At 38.4% G+C, this 19,609-nt stretch overlaps 1 protein-coding gene across 4 annotated transcripts in view; it reads right to left on the bottom strand.

Moving 5' to 3' along the window:
* The window catches only part of RPGR (retinitis pigmentosa GTPase regulator), a 69,158-nt gene that overhangs the window by 29,578 nt on the left and 19,971 nt on the right, over positions 1–19,609 (bottom strand). For 3 of the 4 annotated variants that reach the window (XM_040266310.1, XM_040266311.1, XM_040266312.1), the window contains exons 9-14: positions 17,001–17,125; positions 14,260–14,445; positions 13,162–13,333; positions 8,381–8,478; positions 7,926–7,988; positions 4,736–5,677 (exon numbers count right to left, since the gene is read on the bottom strand). In XM_040266310.1, the coding sequence (XP_040122244.1) occupies positions 4,736–5,677; positions 7,926–7,988; positions 8,381–8,478; positions 13,162–13,333; positions 14,260–14,445; positions 17,001–17,125 (1,586 nt within the window). The remainder of the gene's footprint in view (positions 1–4,735; positions 5,678–7,925; positions 7,989–8,380; positions 8,479–13,161; positions 13,334–14,259; positions 14,446–17,000; positions 17,126–19,609) is intronic. The other variant, XM_040266313.1, reaches the window with a different exon arrangement.

Genomic DNA, 19,609 nt, shown 5'->3' with positions numbered 1-19,609 from the left:
CTATTCCATCCTCCATCCTGTTGACAGAAGGATGCCACAAAACCCAAGTGTGATCAACCTTACTCCTGTTTAACATCTTTTACAAACACAGAAGGTCTCACGCCTCTCTATCTAGTCCAAGGCTACTCTAGGCTGCAGTCACACTGAAACACTCTCCTGACTTCCATCGCCCAGCCCACTCTTTGCCTGGATAGGCTTTACTTTTCATGACTCATTTACCATTTCACTATCACTCCCGGGAAGCCCTTGCCTTGTCTTTCTCGGTGGCAGCTGACGCACCAAACTTGAAGTACTCTTATTATGCTGACAAATTTTCTGTTCAATCTGTAGAAATAGCTTAAGAGTATAAAAGCCACGTTCTTCTTATTAAGGGATTTAATGGAGGAAAGCCAGAGATTCATCTTCAAATCGTATTTTTATCATTGGGCAGATAAAACTATCTGCCCAAGAACACAGGGTTATTGGGAAATACTGTTAAGCAACAGTTAAGGAAGTTATAGGAACTCTTTCTCCCTGGTGTTCCTTCAAGAAATCTATACTTACCTAAAGTCCCTGATAGGTTGGAGGGCCACAGGAGGTTAACTGAGAGCAGCCCTCACTTCTTGAGATCCACCTGATTTGGGGTAGCTTCTGTCCTCTTTTTGGTGCTTGGTACATAAATATTTGTTGACCGAATAATACGCACCAAATATAAGTTATGTGTCAGGTACTGGGCATATAATATCACATTTAACTTTCACAATGGAAAGAAGGCAACGACGAATTACAGCACCTTCCTCCGTGGTAGCATTTTATTTTTAATCTACATGTATATAGTAATAGAAATACAGTATAGAAATCAATTATTTCTATAGTGAAATAATAGAGAACATTTCAATTACACTCACCTGGAGTGCCGCCGGTCTGCAGCGGCAGATGTTTCTGTGGTCCTCCTTTGTATCTTACCTTATTTTTCTGCCACAGTGCTCATTTGAAACTGTAATTCAATGGATTCTATATACACAATTCATAGTTGCCTCAGAAATGATCACTGATATTGCCTCAGAAATGATCACTGATAAAGTACAGTAAAAGCCTGATCAACCAGCAGATGTGGATGATAAAGAGGGAACTAGTTACTCCAACCTACTTAGCCAAGTATTAATTCAGGTCTGAAGATGACTAGGCCAGTGCTCTTTTAACCAAAGCACTAGGCTTGCATGAATGACTGCTTCTAAAAGAGCACAATTTTTTTTTGTCTTTGGCTGCTGCTGCTGCTGCTGCTAAGTCGCTTCAGTCGTATCTGACTCTGTGCGACCCCATAGACGGCAGCCCACCAGGCTCTGCCGTCCCTGGGCTTCTCCAGGCAAGAACACTGGAGTGGGATGCCATTGCCTTCTCCATTGTCTTTGGCTAGAGAAAGGTAAAGAAAAGGGTAAGAAATGCTGTTTACAAATGGCTATCTCAACTGGTTCAAATAGTGAAATGGACATATTTTAAGAGCATCATTTTCAGTATTGAGGCTGATTATCTCTTGAGTGGAAGATGAACACCCAGACCTTTACCACTATACTTGAGCTTAAGAGTTTCTCGTCTCATTGGAGGTTTTTCCTCTATGAGCTCCACTTCTGTCATCCATCCTATTTAATCCTAAGTCTACTTCTAAAGCAACCACGTTTGGCACTAGAATCAACACAACACATACATTTTAATCTAGGTACTAATTCAATTCTAACACTAATGAATGTGGTAGAACATTGCAATGACAAACCCACATATTTGGTTAGTTAGTGGAAGCTACCATAGAGTCTCGCAGCTAAAAGAAGATTTACAACTACCTTTAGGAATTTTTCCACTTTCTATCTGAGTCTTTCTCCTCATGGAAAATCAAATGTGTAAAGAATTCAACCTACACAAAATTCACAGGATGTCTACCATCACAATCCTCCTTGATAAAAGGAAAGTATAAGAAATCCATCATGTCTAAGATATTGAAGGGGCTGGGAAAGGAAAGCCATGAAGAAACAAATAAACTGGCTGCATTATACACAATGGAATTACTCTAGTGGAAATCTAGCCTCTCTAAAATTCAATATCTAAAAGTTTCTCTTTTCACAAACAACTACTGACTGTATACATTTAATTTTTATTTTACTTGAAACATTCTGACAAACAGCAAACAGAGAATTACAGAATAGTGAATGAAGAATACATTGAAGGTAAGTAATAGGCATTGGGAATGGCAGTACTGGGAACAAAGGTCTGACAGTACAGTGAAAGCTCAGAAATTATAGGAGATGGAAATACAGAATTACAGAAGACAAAAGATATTAAAGCTATCATAATTTAAGAGTAAATAACATTCTATAGAAAACTTGATTAATTGTAAAACATGATTTTTCTTCCTTAAAAATTTTCTTAAGCAAATAACAAACATGTTAGAATGAAACAATCTAAGAGTTACAAAGGGCTTTAATTATCAAAGCATCTAATCCATTCTATTTTACAGATAAGGAAACAGAAGCCCAGTGAGTAGCTTTGCCTGGCCAGTAACCACTTAAAAGATTTTCATACTTCTAGAATATATGTTCATTTTCATTTCATTATATATTCTGTCATTTACCAAACAGTAACTAAAAGAGACATTAGAGTCTAAACTCTGAACCCAGCTGTCACTTTGTAGATTGTTGCAAAAGGGACACATTAAAGGTAAAAAGCACTACTTAAAAAAAAAATGTGAATTCCTCATTTAGCTTTAAAATAACACCCATTCTTATAACATTATTCTATATGGTAGGCAAACTGTAGTCATAGACTGAAAAAAACCATGCTAACATAAAGAGTTATAAGAGATTAGACATTTTTATAACCCTTAATCTGTGCCATTTTTAAAGGGACTTACTTATATATACAAACAAAAGACTTTTATAATATACTCCTTCCTAACACTGTCTTAGTGAGGAATTAGAATATTAACTATATGCTATGACCTTTTGATATTTTTAGCTATATATTTATAATTTGGGGGGACACCAAAATATTAGTTTAAGAGAAGCCAAAATTTACCAGTGCCTCAAGTTATCTTTATGAGTTTATACTGTACCACATGTAAAGTAACCATGACACAAAATCAATGTAATAGAATGAGTGCCTATTATGTATAAGATGTTAAAATTGTTTGGCTGGACATAATCAGGTCAAATTTAAAAATCTGTTACTTCAATTCCAAATAATGTGGTAATACATTATTCCAAAATTTTTTGGAACCTGGTGGCCCATTTTCTAAAAGTTGTTTTGACTGCACTGGTATTTTGAACCTCTGTACTCCATGCCCTTTCCCCCTTCCCTCCCTGTTAGTGGTAAACGTTTTTGGATGTGTTCTATCTTTGTCATATTTCCCAGATGCTCTGATTTTGCTCACTTTGGATTCCCTTCCCCCACCCTTTCTTCCCTGCCTTGCATTTCCTTCATTACCTGTCTCCTGGCACTTTCCCCTCTCTTCCTCATCATTCTCATCTTCTTCCTTCTCCCCTTCTCTCCCATTCTCTTTCCTCTTCCCCACTGCCCCCTCCTTCTCTTCCCTTTCCGTGCCTTCCCTCTCTCTCTCCTCTCCTTTCTCCACTCTTTCTTCCCCTTCCTCTTCTCCCTCTCCCTCTCCTCCTAGCCCCTCCCCCTCTTTCTCACCCTCTCCTTCCTTCTCTTCTCCCTCCTCTTCCTCTCCTTCCCCCTCTTCTCCTTCTGCCTCTCCCTCCTCCTCTCCTCCGTCTTCTAACTCTTCTTCCCCCTCTCCTTCTTCTTCTTCCTTTCCCTCATCCCCTCCCCCCTCCTCTTCTTCCTCTCCTTCCTGCTCCCCATCCCCTTCCTCCACTCCCTCCCCTTCCCCTTCCTCCTCTCCCTCCCCATCCCCTTCCCCTTCCTCCTCTCCCTCCCCATCCCCATCCTCTTCCTCCTCTCCCTCCCCATCCCCTTCCCCTTCCTCCTCTCCTTTCTGTTCCTCCTCATCCCCTTCCCCCATTCCCCCTTCTCCCTCCCCATCTCCTTCCTCCTCTCCCCACTCTCCTTCCCTCTCCTCATCGCCTACCTCCTCTCCCTCCCCATCTCCTTCCTCCTCTCCCCCTTCTGCTTCCTGTTCCTCCCCATCCCCTTCCTCCTCTCCCTCCCCATCTCCTTCCTCCTCCTCTTCTTCCTCTCCTTCTTGCCCCTCCCCATCCCCTGCCTCCTCTCCCTCCCCTTCCTCCTCTCCCTCCCCTTCCTCCTCTCCCTCCTCTTCCTCCTCTCCCTCCTGCCCCTCCCTATCTCCTTCCTCCTCTCCCCTTCCTTCCTGCCCCTCATCTCCTTTCCCCTCTCCTTCCTGCCATCTCCCCTCTTCTAACTCCTCCCCCTCCTGCTCTTCCTCCTCTTTCTCTTTCCCTTCTTCTTTCTCGTCTTTCTCTTCTTCCCCTTCTTCCTCACCTGCCTCCTCCTCTCCCTCCCCGCCTCCTTGCTCCCTCTCTCCTGCTTCTTTCCTCCCTGTGCTTCTTTCCTCCTGGTGGCCCTGTTGCCTCTCCTTTTGTTGTTCCTCCTCCTCCAGGTCTTTCTCTCTCTTACCCAGGGTCTCTATTACTCCCTCTCCCATGTCTTCCCCCTCTTCTCCTTCCTCACTTCCTGTTCTACTTCTCTGTTCCACTCCTGAATTATCTTCCTTCCTGATTCCCTCACCTCCACCTTCAGGCACGTGTTCTGCCTCTCCCCTTAGCTTTCCCTTGCCTTCACTCACCTCAGCTCTGTCTGTACGGTCATCTAACAGCTCTGCTTCCTCTTTCTCTTTTTCTCCACACTCCTCCTCATTTGCTTCTATCTCTTGCTCCTCTATTCCACTTTCTTCTGAATCATCTTCTTCCTGTTCCTCTGGGATCCTTGATAAGCGATGACACTTAAACTCATATTTTGCCATGATTCTGTATAGTCTGTGTTTGGCCTCTTCATGTCTTTGTTCAAAAAATTTTCTGCTATACCACAAATTTTGATTAGTTTCCACTTCATCATCCTCTTTCTCGTCATTGCTAAATTCTATTGACTCAGGCTGCTGGAAACCATCAGTTATATTTTGCTGACTTTCACTTTCACCTTCCAAATAACTGTCTTCCTCCTCTATAGATGCTTGTTCACTGTCAAAAATCGTATCTTGCTTGTCCCCTTTACTTTCCTTAACAAAATCTTTATCTTCTTCATCCTCAATATTCATGTCTCTATTTGGTAAGTCATCAAAAAACATATCAATATTTTTTCTATTCTCTTCAGTTTTTCTTATATCCTTCAGATCTGTCATATTCACCAGATCAGTTTCCACCTCAGAGACTATTTCTTTTGCTTTTGAATCCTTCTGAGTTTGCCCTTCATCACTTTCCTTTTCTACTTCCTCACTATTAAGTGGATAGACACCATGCTTATTTTCATGTCTAAAGGTCCCTTTTTGCAAACCCTCTGCACTGGTGCTGGTCTGAGGACTTTGCTGGTCTGAGTCATTACCTACGTCCTCATCTGAAAATGCTTCCATAGACATAGTTGCTGGCATCGCGTACATTCCTTGTGCCAAAAGTTGTTTATATACTCTCCCTTCTGTCACTTTTGGGGACATCTCTTCATTTTCATATTCATTACTATCATCACTTTCAGTATAAGTTGTATGCTGCTTCGGTTTCTCAATTATTTCTTGTTTCTGTAAATTTTTTGAAGTAATCGTCATACTACTATTAGTTGATAAAGGTAACTTATTTATTACAAAATACCAAGATTTTCCATTATCATAAATTTCACTTGGAGAATTAAAATGCCCAATTTTACCAGACATTTTCCTCAGATATTTTTGGGGGGAGGGGATAATTTATGCCATTCTCTGTCTGTGGAGCATCTAATTTTGATTCAGTAACATGAATCTGTGTTTAAGTTTCAAATTTACCACCTGCCTTAACTTTGCCATTACTCACAGTACCAATATTTATTCTCTGCCCCTTTTCTTAATCTGAATCAATTCTTAAATATGTTTCCAGACTAATTTTGTAAAATACTGTTAAAAAATGCACACTTTTCTACTTTCCCTATTGTTTTGTCAAATTTTGATTGATCTTTTGAGTCCACAAAATTCTGAAAATGAAAGAAACTAAATGAAAATATGAATTTTTTAAAAACTTGAAATAAGAAAAATCTTATTTCTAGAAGAAAAAATCTGAAAATTACAATGAAATGTTTTTATCAATACACTACATAATAATGAATATATTTTTCTTTTCTAAACAAAATCTTTTGAGTTTTCAAATTTTTGACCCTCTTCCTTTTATTTACTATATTCTTTAATTATAATAATTTGCATACATAAAAAACTATGAGCAAAATAAAGTAAAATATAAAATTTTATTAAAATTTTATAAACTTCTATAAAAACTTATATGATGAACCACTGAGGTTTTAATGATACATTAAGAATATGAAATTAATTTATTGCTCAATAAAATAAGGCAAATCAAATTGTTGATCTAAATTCTATAAGCTAATGGACTGAAATAGCTGATGAGTTTGAGTCTCTAGATAGTAAAAGCTCACTAAATCAAGTTTTATAAATTATAAAGAGTGCTAGACCTAGGAAGAGGTCATTTTTTGCTAAACAAATTATTAAAACAGCACAAGTTAAAAATATACAGAAATACTATAATAAATCTTTTTTATTCACTAAAGTAGGCTTGGTAGGGCCTCTACGTAAAAGGACTATATGAAATATAAAATATATATTAGTTTAAAAGAAAATGCTTTCCTTTTCTGTTTGTTCTCAGTCTCTTCTTTAAAAAGTCACAATTCTTTCAACAGCCCTAAGACAGACAGAGGCCCAGCTGCCAGAAATTATTTCTAAATGCATGTGCCTTTATTTCTTTAGCACAAAAAAGCAGCACAGAAGAGGCAGAGCCCAGTCTAAGAGGAAGGAAAGACACACAAAAGATGTCTGCTTGGAAGTACAGTCAAGTCAACAAATCAGTTAGTCACTGAGCTTTGACAACTGTGTTAGGAAAGAAGCTCTTCCATTTTCAAAAAGAATGCTGTTACTCAATAAGGATTGGCACTAAATTTGTACAATTTGCCCAGATTCTCTTGCATTTCAGTGACTTTGATTTTAAGAATTTTTTGTTTAACAATGTGGCAAAGGCACTAGAAATATAAATGAAATGTTTTCTGTAGCCTTTGTCCTTGAATTTGCATTTCTCCAATTTCTATTTCTAATCCTGAACCCTTCATCATTTCACCTCACTGGTCCTTCAAACCAGAAAATGTAAATAATTTCAGGACAGGCTTTTATCTCTCCAGGGTTGTGAAAAACCAGAATATTCCCTCCTCTTCTATTCATTTGCTATTCATTAAACGTCTGTATCACTCATGCATGGTTTCTGACTAATTTCCAAATGTTTAATCTTGTTTTGATGCTACCAATTCCTTGATAAATTAAAGCCTATTCCAAACATTGTAAAAGCAATTATCAAATATTTTAACTAAACACTACAAAACTTTAGAACTGGAAAAGAGGTTAATACCATCCTGTAAGGTCAGCAAGGTAACTCACCCAATGTCATACTCAAACAAAGTGTGACAGGCACTCATAAAAAACTGTAGCCTCTTCCAACACTTAAGAATGGTAATAAATATCCTTTGCCTTGACGGTAACAAAGTATGGACACTGTCACTTATTAACGACTCCAAAGAACAAATTTCAGCAGTGAAATTCTGCCAGTCTTATTGTATCACAGAAAATACATACCAACAGAATAAGCCCAAATGGAGACTATACATATTGTATCCCCATCTTTTAAATCCTAAAGTGAATACTTACCTTTTTTGAGTTCTTTCCAGAAACCTTTCAAGAAAAATATAAACAATTTAAACTGTTCTTCCCACCATAGTGAAAATAACTCTCTGTATCATACCTTTTGCTTTTGAATTGGCGATAATTCTAGTTTTTCATTGGAATTCAGGTGCAACATGTGTGTCTGAAATAAATTAAAAAAAATATGTTCTTAAAAAATAAAGACTATATAACTGATTATATACTTATACATATGATTATATATTTATATATCATTATATGTTGATTTAAAATACATATAAATAAAATTAATACAAAACAGTTCAGACAATCATATAATCAACTTTCAATTGCATAATAATAATGTGAGGGCTGAAATTAATTTTACAGTACTTATCTATACTTCACTAAATCTGAGTTTAAAATAATAAATGAAACCAAGACAAAAATAAAAAGCTTTTTTCTATGTATATAATGGCTTAGGAAGTACACATATACACAGACATACAAATACAAATACATGAGGAACTAAAACTCAAATTTGTATCTATATTGCACAAATAGGAAAACCAGTACCATATTTAAGACATCAGCAGTTTCTCCAAGGCTTTCTGAATCCTCTGCTGAAAGACTGTCTGTATCTTTCTCTTTGGTCATTTTATGTTGAAAATAATCTGAATGATTAACAGAGAAAAGATAGAACCAGATTTCAACAGAAAAGTGAAAGACAACTAGACAATAAACAGAAATTATTCTGCAATATAAAAGTACAGTTATAATTTTACTAATAGGTCAGTTGGTAGAGAAGCCACTTGCAATACAAGAGACCCTAGTTCGATTCCTGGGTGTGGAAGATCTGCTAGAGAAGGGGTAGGCTACCCACTCTGGTATTCTGGCCTGGAGAATTCCATGGACTATATAGTCCATGGGGTCACAAAGAGTCGGACACAACTGAGTGACCTTCACTTTCTTTCACTTTCAAAGGTCCTTTAACCTGATATTAAGGGAACTGAACAGAATTCATTCACAGTGATAGCAGGTTTTAAAATCTTTCTGAAAATTTAAAGACCCTGACACTGATAAGGTAACAACTGCTTCATTCATATGAACAGAGAAACATTATTCCTTTGGGATAAATACTACCAGCTATCAAGCACTATGATAGCCAGTGCCCAAAAGATCCCCATCAACTTATACCCTCCTGCCATGCATACACTTGTGTAGTTCCCTTCCACATTTTACCAGGTTGGTCTGTATGGCCAATAAAATAAGCAGATCAATTTGATGTTACTGTGGCTTATGTCTTAGTCCTCTCTCTCCGTGATCACATGCTCTGGGGGAAGCCATGCTACGAGTATACCCAAGGAGAAGCCCACGTGATGAAGAAGTCCAGCCTCCTGCCAATGGCCACGTGAGTGAGCTTGCAAGAGGAGCATGAAAAATCCTGAACCAGAATCACTCAGCTAGACTGGTCCTGGATTCTTGACCCTTAAAAACTGTGTGAGATAGTAAATGTTTGTTGTTTTAGCCTTAAGTTTTAGGGTCATTGCTTATGTAGCAACAGAAAAATGGTACAAAGACCTAGAAACTTTCGCAGAAAACCATAAGATTATTACATCATGAAGCAGATAATAGAAAGTTACAAGCTTCATTTGACCTTACATTTTTCTCAATAACTATATCCCCATTTAGCATATATATACATATTTGAGAGGAGCTCCTTAATGAAGTCTTCACTGAAAATGCCAGTCCACAGTGCTCTCTCCCTTATAAATTCATTCAATTCCAATGAATGAATAATCAGTTTGTCTTCATTCCATGTGAGGTATTAGGTAGGGGATATCAACTTAAGTAACTGCTAAATCTTAATGAACTTATAGTCTAGAAGGGAATACAAAATACATGATATAGGAGAATGAGAAATCCCATCCAAATGTGGGAGATTAGGAAATTTTTCACTAAGGAGTTACAGGGAATGATGAATGAGTATAATTCTGAGAGGCAGGGATGGAGGTAAATGGGGAAAAAAATAAGTGTAGTGCTAACAGAAGCTATGGAACAGCTGCCCTGAAAGTTTACCATGTGCTTGGAACAAAGGCTTTTATACATGTCAGGTTAACTCCATGACAATAAGAGAGGTAAGTGTTATATCCTCATTTCACAAATGAATACATTAAGGTTCAGTGACTCTTTTGGTGTCATGTGTCAATCTCAAGTCTGCCTGGACTTTATAGGTTTTCCACTCGGTCTGACTATGAAGAGCTTCAGTTTGATCAACATCAGGGCTCAATAAACTTTTTCTGTAAAAGGCCACACAGCAAACATTTTAGGCTTTGTGGCCATATGGTCTCTGTCCTAATAATCAAACTCTGCCACTGAAGTGTGAAAGTAGCCACAGACAATACATAAATGAATGGCTTTAAGAAAAAGGCTACTGAGAGATGAAGCTGGAAAAGCAGGTGGGAGTTACATGGGATATTTACATTTATTAAAAAAAAGACAAGGGATCCTCTGAAGACACTGTAGCAGATAGGAACTAAATGGCACCTGAAGGAGATTAACAAAGAAAAGTATGAACCAGGATAGACTGGAGATGGCAGAGAGGAAGTTTAGAAAATAGTATATTGTTTAAGGTCATAGTCTCAGCCTTATGCTTGACTGAGAAAACAGAAGTCATCAGACCTGATCTGTTTTATCTTCTCACCAACAAACGTACACATTTACCTCTATTTTCCTGTTAAAATGTAGATGTGTCTTTCCTCTTAACAAAGACTGTTCTGTATGCCAGCCCCTCCTGTCTTCTCAAGAGCTCTGCACCTTTGGTTACACTGTCTCTCTTATGTGCTGCCAGTCTCTCTGGAACTACTGGTTCATGTCCGTTAGGTTACAAATACACTCTCATATTTCTCATTCCCTCCACGCCTCCCTCTAGCTCCCTCTAGCCTAGCCGCCCCATTTCTCTGCTCCTCTTCATGACCAAAATAGGCAAAACAACTATCTACACACTTCATCGCCCCTTCACTTCCTCATTTCCCCTTCATGCCTCAACTTTTAACACTCTGCCTTCTGTCCTGATCTTTCCCTGGAACTACTCTTGTCAGGATCACCAAAAATGTCCATGATGCCAGATCCATGGGATGCTTCTTTGCACTCCTTTTTCTTGAGCTTTGAGCAGTACTTTCAATTTGTGACCCTACTCTCTCCTCATTTTCCTCCTCCTGCCCTCCTGGCTGATAAGGTTGAGAAAAGTGGCTTTGCTGGTCCTCCCTCTCCTATCCTCTAAGCATCAGACAGTCTCAAGGCAAAATGCTGAGCCCTGTTTTCTTCCTGCTCTACTCTCTATAGTGATGTCACCAACTTCCATGAATTATAAATACCATCTCCATGTTGATGGTTTCCAAATTTCTATCTCTTTGTCCAGATCTCTATTCTGAATGTTACACTTTCATTTTCAACAGCCTGCTTGATAGGTCTGCTTGGATGCCTCACAGGGATCTCAAAGTCAGTTTTTAACTTTTTTCCTTCAAAGCAGTCAACCATCCTCCTGCCTACACATCTATGTGTAATTTATTAACAAGTTTAACAAGTTCACCTGGTTCTATGTCTAAAATTTATTTCCCATGGGCTCCTTTTTATATCCACTGTGAACACCTTAGGTCTGTACACCATCATCTCCTGCAAAAGGCTCTGAAGTTTTCTTCCCACCTCTAGTCTGGTATCCCTGCATCCACATGTAGGCAAAAATGATCATCTTAAAACATAAATGGGATTGGAGCACATTACTCCACTGTTTAAAATCCTTTAATGACTTTCTATTACACTTAAAAACACTCAAATCACTTAGGCCTCTCATGGCCTATAAAACCATGAATATATTTTTGCTGTCTCTTTTTCCAACATCATTGTGTCCTGTCTTTTAAACTTCACTCTTGATTTTCCTTCACTCACTTTCTCTTCAACCCCAATGATCTTTCCTTTTCCTATAGACTGCCTTTAACTACATTATTTTCTTTGCCTGGAATAGACACATCCTCTCTCTTTGTGTGGTTATTTTCTTATCCTTTGTTTTAGCTTGAATGTCACCTTCTCATCTATGTCTTCCCTAACCTCCTTATCTCCATAAGAAACACTGAAGTCTGCAAATAATTTAGAAAAAGTCACAGTATATGTTGGATGTGTGCTCAGTCAGTCGTGTCTGACTCAGTGTGACCCCAAGGACTGTAGACTGTCAGGCTGCTCTGTCCATGGAATTTTGTAAGCAAGAATACTGGAGTGGGTTGCCATTTCCTCCTCCAGGGATACAACTTTCAAAATACTTATTAAGTTTGTTTTAGTAAACAGTCACAAGAAGATAAGGGATGGCTTTTCCTTTTACTCTAAAAAATTCTATCTTCACAATCTAATCTCTGGAAGTGGCAAACAACTTGCCCCAAACCATAAACTTCTCTTTTCCTTGCACACATTGTTGTCAGAATCTTTTTCCATGTACAGGGCTGAAAAGTACCAGTGATTCTTATCTCCAAAGGAAACACAAAAGTTGTGGTGAGATGTAAGAAACCCTGCTCCTTATCAGGGTCCTAGATGTAGGGAATATTCCCATGGTCCCCAGTTCTTGCCTGAGTTCCTGATCCTTTGTTACCTCAACCTTTTCTGTAGGTTCCTGAACCCAAAGATATTAAAATGATCTGTCCCACTATTTTTAATTCCAGATGCCCAGATTATCTTCTTAATTCCAAACCTACTGCTTACTCTGGTTTCCTAGTCCTGGCTTCCTGCCCTGTCCCTATCATCTGAGCACATGGCATGTGGCAACATAAACACATTCCTAAGATACATATAGTTAATAAATGTTGGAGCTGGCATCTGCTCCCAGATCAATTGGACTCTACATCCCATACTCCTAACCATGATGCTATATAGCTTTAATACATAACTTCACATAGGGCCAGAAGACCTGTATGCAAATCCTGTTCATTTCCTTTATAAAACTGACTGACCTTGGGCAAGTCACTCAATCTCTTCAAGCCTTGTTTTTCTCTTATGTAAAAATGAAGAATCTAATTCCCACCTATTTTGGGTTGCTTCTGCGTTTAAAGGTGATAATGTAAGAGAAGGTGATATGTATGTTATACACTGCTCTATAAAGATATGCTGCTGTCATCACATGGGATTTTTAAGGTCATCAGAGATGCTTTCTATTAGTCAGAGTATTCCTGGATTTGAATTCAAATGAGATGTCAGTCTCTAACTAGGAAGAAAATAACTTAAGTGGAGAAAAAACATCTGAAGATGAACATGAAAACAGTAGGAATAAATGGTACATTTCTTCTGAGAGCAAGCAGAGTATCAAATGTTACCTGGTTCCATTGGGGGCATAGAGTTCTCATTTTCATGTATCGTTTTCTCTAGCAGGTTACTTGCAGACATAGAGAAAGGAATTAAGTGAGGCGAAAAACAAATGGGCTGTGGGGAAGTCCCTTCAACTGGAGGTAGTGTGTCTGTCATTCGAATAGAGTCTGGGGATTTCTCCTTTAAAGCAAACAGATTAAATAAACTGTTAGATGATGTTATATACTTAATATTGATGTAAACTACCCTGAGGTTGCAAAAACTATTGAAGAGAGAGACTTCAAATTGGCCAATGTCCTACAATGTTCACTCTTTAATAATCCCCAAGGGCTCAAAAATGTTTTGTTTTGTTGCCTCTGTGTCTAAGTTGCTCTAAATCATCAATCTGTAGGTATGTTTTTCACAAGATGGGGAAAAGTGTATGTGTGTTTTCTCTGCCTTCCCTGAAAAAAAAAACAGTTACTCAGGAAAACACAAACCAACTACAAAATACTTACAGGATATTTCTTAATTTTTCCATATATATTTTTTCATAATAAAAAGCCAAATGTAACTTTTTACCTCTAAAGGCATACATTTGGGAATTTAAAGTAATTTTTTTTAAAAAAGGAATGTCTCCTTTAAAAATTACTTGGGATTTTACTTTTTAAAATATAAGTGTCATTGTAATGATCATTTTAAAGCACAGAATGAGAATCCCTAAATTTAATTAAGAAAGAACATTCCCTCTCAACCCAAAGTCCTTATTTTTCGTTTTCAACCTTTCATTATTTATAATATATAACCTTTCACTGCTCATGAGGTATTAGCTTTAAAAGACAAAAGCAAAATAGAAGTCAATTCACATACGGTTGAGACAACAATTTAGCAGTACCACTGCCTACAAAGGTTTTCTATGATCATTTCAATTTTCTAATTTGTTTGTTTAACAGTTTAGTTCTGATTTTTCTTTAAAAGTTTGTAAGCCATTAATTCTAATCATTTTATATAGTAAATTTATCTAAGAAGACCCTTCTTTGGTTTAAAAAAGAAAATAAATTTGTTTTCTTCCAGCTTTCTTTGCAGCATTAGACAGTGTTATTATATAGAACAGGTCACAAATGTACCCTCTTTCTACGGCGCACACGTGCTGATAAAGATCTCTGCAGTATGTTTTCTAACGGCGGATCACTGATGGGCACATATATAGCTGAAGGTAAGCAATATTCATAGATTTCATCTGACTCAATGTCTTCTGCCATACCAAGTCGTGGAGTGGCAAAAACTAGCATGTGACATCCACCACAAGCAACCTGCAGCATAAATTCACAGGTAAATTAATCGACATTGGCTTCAAACACAAATGGGTTTTTAACAGGTTTTAGCTACAAAACATTAACTTAGCAGTAGACTTTCTAGACTGAATGACTGAATCTCTCTTTCTCCCTCTCTCCCTCCATATACACACACACACACACACAACACATGAATTACAATATATATTCTTTAAAAACTATTACTGAAAATTAGACCAGATTTAATACATCATTTTACTTTCAACTGAATATATAGTATAAAGAAAAAACTATCTGGCACATTATATTTCTCTTTACAAGTTAGAAAAGGCTATTTTAATCTTGGAGCAATACTAACAACTTGAAAAAATCAGAGAAGTTCTACTTAAAAATAAGGGACTCATGGGTCATGTCAATGTACAGCAAAAACCATCACAATATTGTAAAGTAATTATCCTCCAATGAAAATAAATAAATTATTTATTAATTATTAATTGGAATTAAAAAAAAAAAGAAATAAGGGACCCAAGAATACATCAGTTTCTTGGGATAAACATGTCTTCAAGCCTTTCTCTTTACGTGAAGGTTTCTTAAGTTTAATGTTTAGAAGTCCCAAGAGCAAAATGCAATCATGTACAATGGTGGAAGAATGAAAAACGTAATCAACATCTTAAGGACTTTAAGAAATAAGTAATTTTCAATAAAATGCTTAAAAAAACATTGTGTAGTGTTTACAATAAAGAGACTTCTGGTATCTTCATAGAGTTCTACATTGCAACATAGAATACCATACTCTGAACCTTTCCTTCATATTTCCAGACTTAAAATTGATCTGTTTTATGTATAGCATTTAAAAAAATTTATCTTCCCCATAAGATTATACAGGGGCTTCCCTGGTGGCTAGATTATAAAGAATCTGTCTGAAATGCGGGAGACCCGGATTCAATCCCTGGGTTGGAAAGATCCCCTGGAGAAGGGAATGGCAACCCACACCAGTATTCTTGCCTAGAGAGTCCCATGGACAGAGGAGCCTGGTGGAATACAGTTCATGGGGTTGCAAAGAGTCAGACACAACTGAGCAACCAACACACACACACACACAAGATTATAACTCAATGAGTGAGAATCTGGTCTCAGTGTTCATCATTGAATGCTCTGTTATTTCTCATCCTCAGTCCAGTATTTTGTACCAACACACACACACACACACACACACACACAAGATTATAAGCTCAGTGAGTGAGAATCTGGTCTCAGTGTTCATCATTGTATGCTCTGTATCTCTCATCCTCAGTCCAGTATTTTGTACCAAGCAGGTATTCATCAAATAGGTGTCAAATTACAGAATGGGAAGTGCTCCACAGTATGAGGCTCTGAGCCTTTGGGGAACAAATTCCAAGTGATATTGTTAGGGGAAGCACACTGACTGAAACCACCCACCCTGGCCAGGCACCACAGTAACCATTTGCATGAGTTGTTTTACAACAGGAGGTCCTGCTAAGGAACAGAACTAATAAGCTACCACCAACCAGGAGAGTTCGGGAAAGGTCAAAAGGAGAAACTACATGTTTGACCACCTCCCAGAATCCTTCTCTCTGGCATCTATCTTGGCTGAACAAGGCATGCACCACCAGGAAGGGCTCTTGAGTCAGAATGACTGGCTAAAGACAACCTAGAAACTAATCCTATCACCATAAAACCTGAGACCATGTGGTAGAACTGTTCTCCTGGGTTCCCTTACCCTACTGCTCTCTGCCTGGGCACCCTCTCCCAATAAAATCTCTTGCTTTGTCAGCACATGTGTCTCCTCAGACAATTCATTTCAGAGTGTTAGACAAGAGCCCAGTTTTGGACCCTAGAAGGGGTTCCCCTTCCTGCAACAATATTATCATCAGTGTGTGTGTGCATGTGTGTGTGTCTGTGGCATGTGTGCACTCTGTTGCTCAGTTGTGTCTGACTCTTTGCAACCCCATGGACTGTAGCCTGCCAGGCTCCTCTGTCTGTGGGATTTTCTAGGCAAAAATACTGGAGTGGATTGCCATTTCCTCTTCCAGGGGATAGTCCTGACTCAGGGATTGAACTCAAGTCTCTTGCATCTCCTGCATTGCTGGTGGATTCTTTACCACTGTGCGACCTGGGAAGCCCTTATTATCATCACAGACTAAACAGAATTTTCATCTATAGTTCTTAATTGGCAAGTGTTAGAAACAATAGAGATATGGTGCCTGATGCGGACAATACTGAAACAACACTTTATCCAAATAGCACTTAGCTAAATAAAAGTATTTTCAAAACTCATCATTTATTATCAGCAAGATCTGAGGGTCTGAATATTATCTAACCCAACAAACATTTACATATGACTACTATGAGTGAGGAAAAACACTAGGAAAAGGACAGATTTTCAGAGTGTTGTGATGTCTGACATTTGACCTTTAGGACACTAGTGTATTCACTAGATAAAGCCATGTTATTATTTCATCTAAACATAAAAGGACTCATTTTCTAAGAAATCCCGAAAGAATCAAATATAGGAATATGAACATGTGAACAGGGAAATGTGAAGCCCTTACCAAATGTACTATATACTTCAAAAAATTAGAACACAAAGTGGGAAGGAACTGATTGGCAAAATTCTCCATTCCGAGTCCTAGTTTTCCGTGTCGACTATCTCCAAAAGTATACAAAAGGCCTGATTCTAAAATGAAAAAAGAGAGAATTATGAAAGTTACTTTGATGGATCTATTTGTAAACAGCAAATATATTAACTGACATTGCAACTTTCCCCTCATATTCTGCATTGAAGTTACTCTGGTCCATTGATGTCTCCACACTTTCTATGGCTTCTGTTGTCCACACAACATTAGGCAATAGATACCATGAGAATAAATCACTAGCACTTGGTGGCTTGTGAAGTTGAGACCCAGTCCTGCAAGGTGTTGTATGGAGTAGCAGCAATCCAGCATGAGCTCTCATGATAAATACCACCTTTTCAAAGAGAAGGAGATTTTTGTATTCTGACCTCCTACATCCCAATTTATTTTCTTTTTTCCTCAGGTCATTGATTAGGTGAGGGTTTATCAACTCTGGCACTACAGACATTTGAGGTTCGATAATTCCCAACTGTATGGCTTTGTCCTGTGCCTTGTGAATGTTCAGCAATATCCGTGGCTTCTATCTACCAAATGCCCATACAATACCCCACCTCTGCAACTGTGACAATCAAAAATATCTCTGACATTGTCATGCGTCCCCTGGGGAGACAAAAACACCACTAGACTAGATCAATCCTCTCCCTTACTTCTGCTTCAGGGTTGTGGAAAGCTCCTGAAGGAAATGCCATAAACCAACCATGCTGCTTGTTGAGGATACCAATATTGGGGGGGTCCCCTGTACAGCCAGGCCCAAGATAATGAAGAGTAATTTTGTCACCTCACCAGTTAATCTTTTTGTCTGTGGCCATAGCAGCTAGTCTGAACCTTCACTCCTCAAGCCTTTCCTTCATACTCTCCATCTCAAGGGAGGTAAGCGCCATGGAAGCAGAAATAAAGGAAATGGTGCCAGTACAGGTACAGAGGAGGGGCTCTCCCTCTAATCCACTAATTAGGAAAGGCTTTCAAACTGAAGCTGAAAGGATTAGGGTTTAGCTACAAGAAGGAGGGAGCAAAGGATTTTTCAGGCAGAGGCCAGCATCACATATCAAGCACAGAAAGAATAACACAGTCAAGAAGCCAAGAGGCAACTAATGTGTCTGGGAGCACAAAGGGGAGAGTGGTATGAGATGAGTCTGAAGAGGTAAGAAGGAGCCACACCGCAGAGTATCTTATTAGCTCATATTAAGCATTTTTGAACTCTATATTAAGAACAAGTGAAAGTGAAAGTTGCTCACTCATGTCCAACTCTTCGTGACCCCATGGACTATACAATCCATGGAATTCTCCAGGCCAGAATACTGTAGTGGGTAGCCTTTCCCTTTTCCAGGGGATCTTCCCAACCCAGGGATCGAACCCAGGTCTCCTGCACTGCAGGCGGATACTTTACCGTCTGAGCCACCAGGGAAGCCAAAGAACACTGGAGTGGGGAGCCTATCCCTTTTCCAGGGGATCTTCCTGACCCAGGAACCGAACCAGGGTCTCCTGCATTGCAGGTGGATTCTAAGGCAGATATTAAGAATACCAATAACATAAATGAATGGTTTTAAGCTGGGAAATGACAAGATCATATTTGGGAACTTGCACTTTAAGATGGCAAAGTAACTGTATACTAAAAAAAGCCAAGAGAATTACCTGAAAAAATAACCATAGTTCACTGAAGTGGCAAGTTCAAAACTTAATATATTAAAAACAAATATATTCCCTATAAATAATTAATAAACCATCATTTAGATTCTCAATTTAGATTGTTATAATTCTTACTACTAGATATTTGTTTTTTTCTTTACGTGTACTCCCTCTTTTTGTTGCTTTCCTCCTTTTTTTCGACCCTGATTTCCGCATTCACCAGGTCTTCCCTGGTGGCTCAGCTGGTAAAGAATCCGCCTGCAATGCGGGAGACCTGGGTTTGATCCCTGGGTTGGGAAGATCCCCTGGAGAAGGGACTGGCTACCCACTCCAGAATTCTGGCCTGGAGAATTCCATGGACTTTGTAGTCCATGGGGTTGCAAAGAGTCAGACACAACTGAGTGACTTTCCCTTCCCTTGTTCAAAATGTTAAGGTTTTTTTTTTTTTTAAACTTGAGTGTCTTTAGCCAGGAAAAATAAGCTCTGATCAAGCTGCCTGATCACACTTCCAACCTCAGAGAGCTTTTAAAAACATGAACCACTGGCTATAATGGGGAACTGGTAAGAACTTACTCATAACTCACTACATACCTCTCATTAGTCCTGAACAACAACAACAACAGAACTCATAACACCTACCCCTGCAGAGGATTCATGACCAACACAGTCAAACAAAATTAATATTCAATTATTTGTGCTATAATTTCTTTCATCAGGAGGAAAGGTATTACAAAATTTTAACCAAATAACCTAATTATATGTTAGAGGATCTGTAAAAAGTGTGTATTTATTATTGTGGTGACCCAAGGACGAAAGAACAGATAAAACCAAGGAGAGTCTTATAATGCAGAAATGGAAAAACCAGACCCTTATCGTCCTTCCCTCCTCCATGTTGTAACTAT

The sequence above is a fragment of the Oryx dammah genome, unplaced genomic scaffold (genome assembly GCF_014754425.2).
Source record: "Oryx dammah isolate SB20612 unplaced genomic scaffold, SCBI_Odam_1.1 HiC_scaffold_23, whole genome shotgun sequence".
NCBI lineage: Eukaryota > Metazoa > Chordata > Mammalia > Artiodactyla > Bovidae > Oryx > Oryx dammah.
This window is presented reverse-complemented; position numbering and strand designations above follow the sequence as displayed.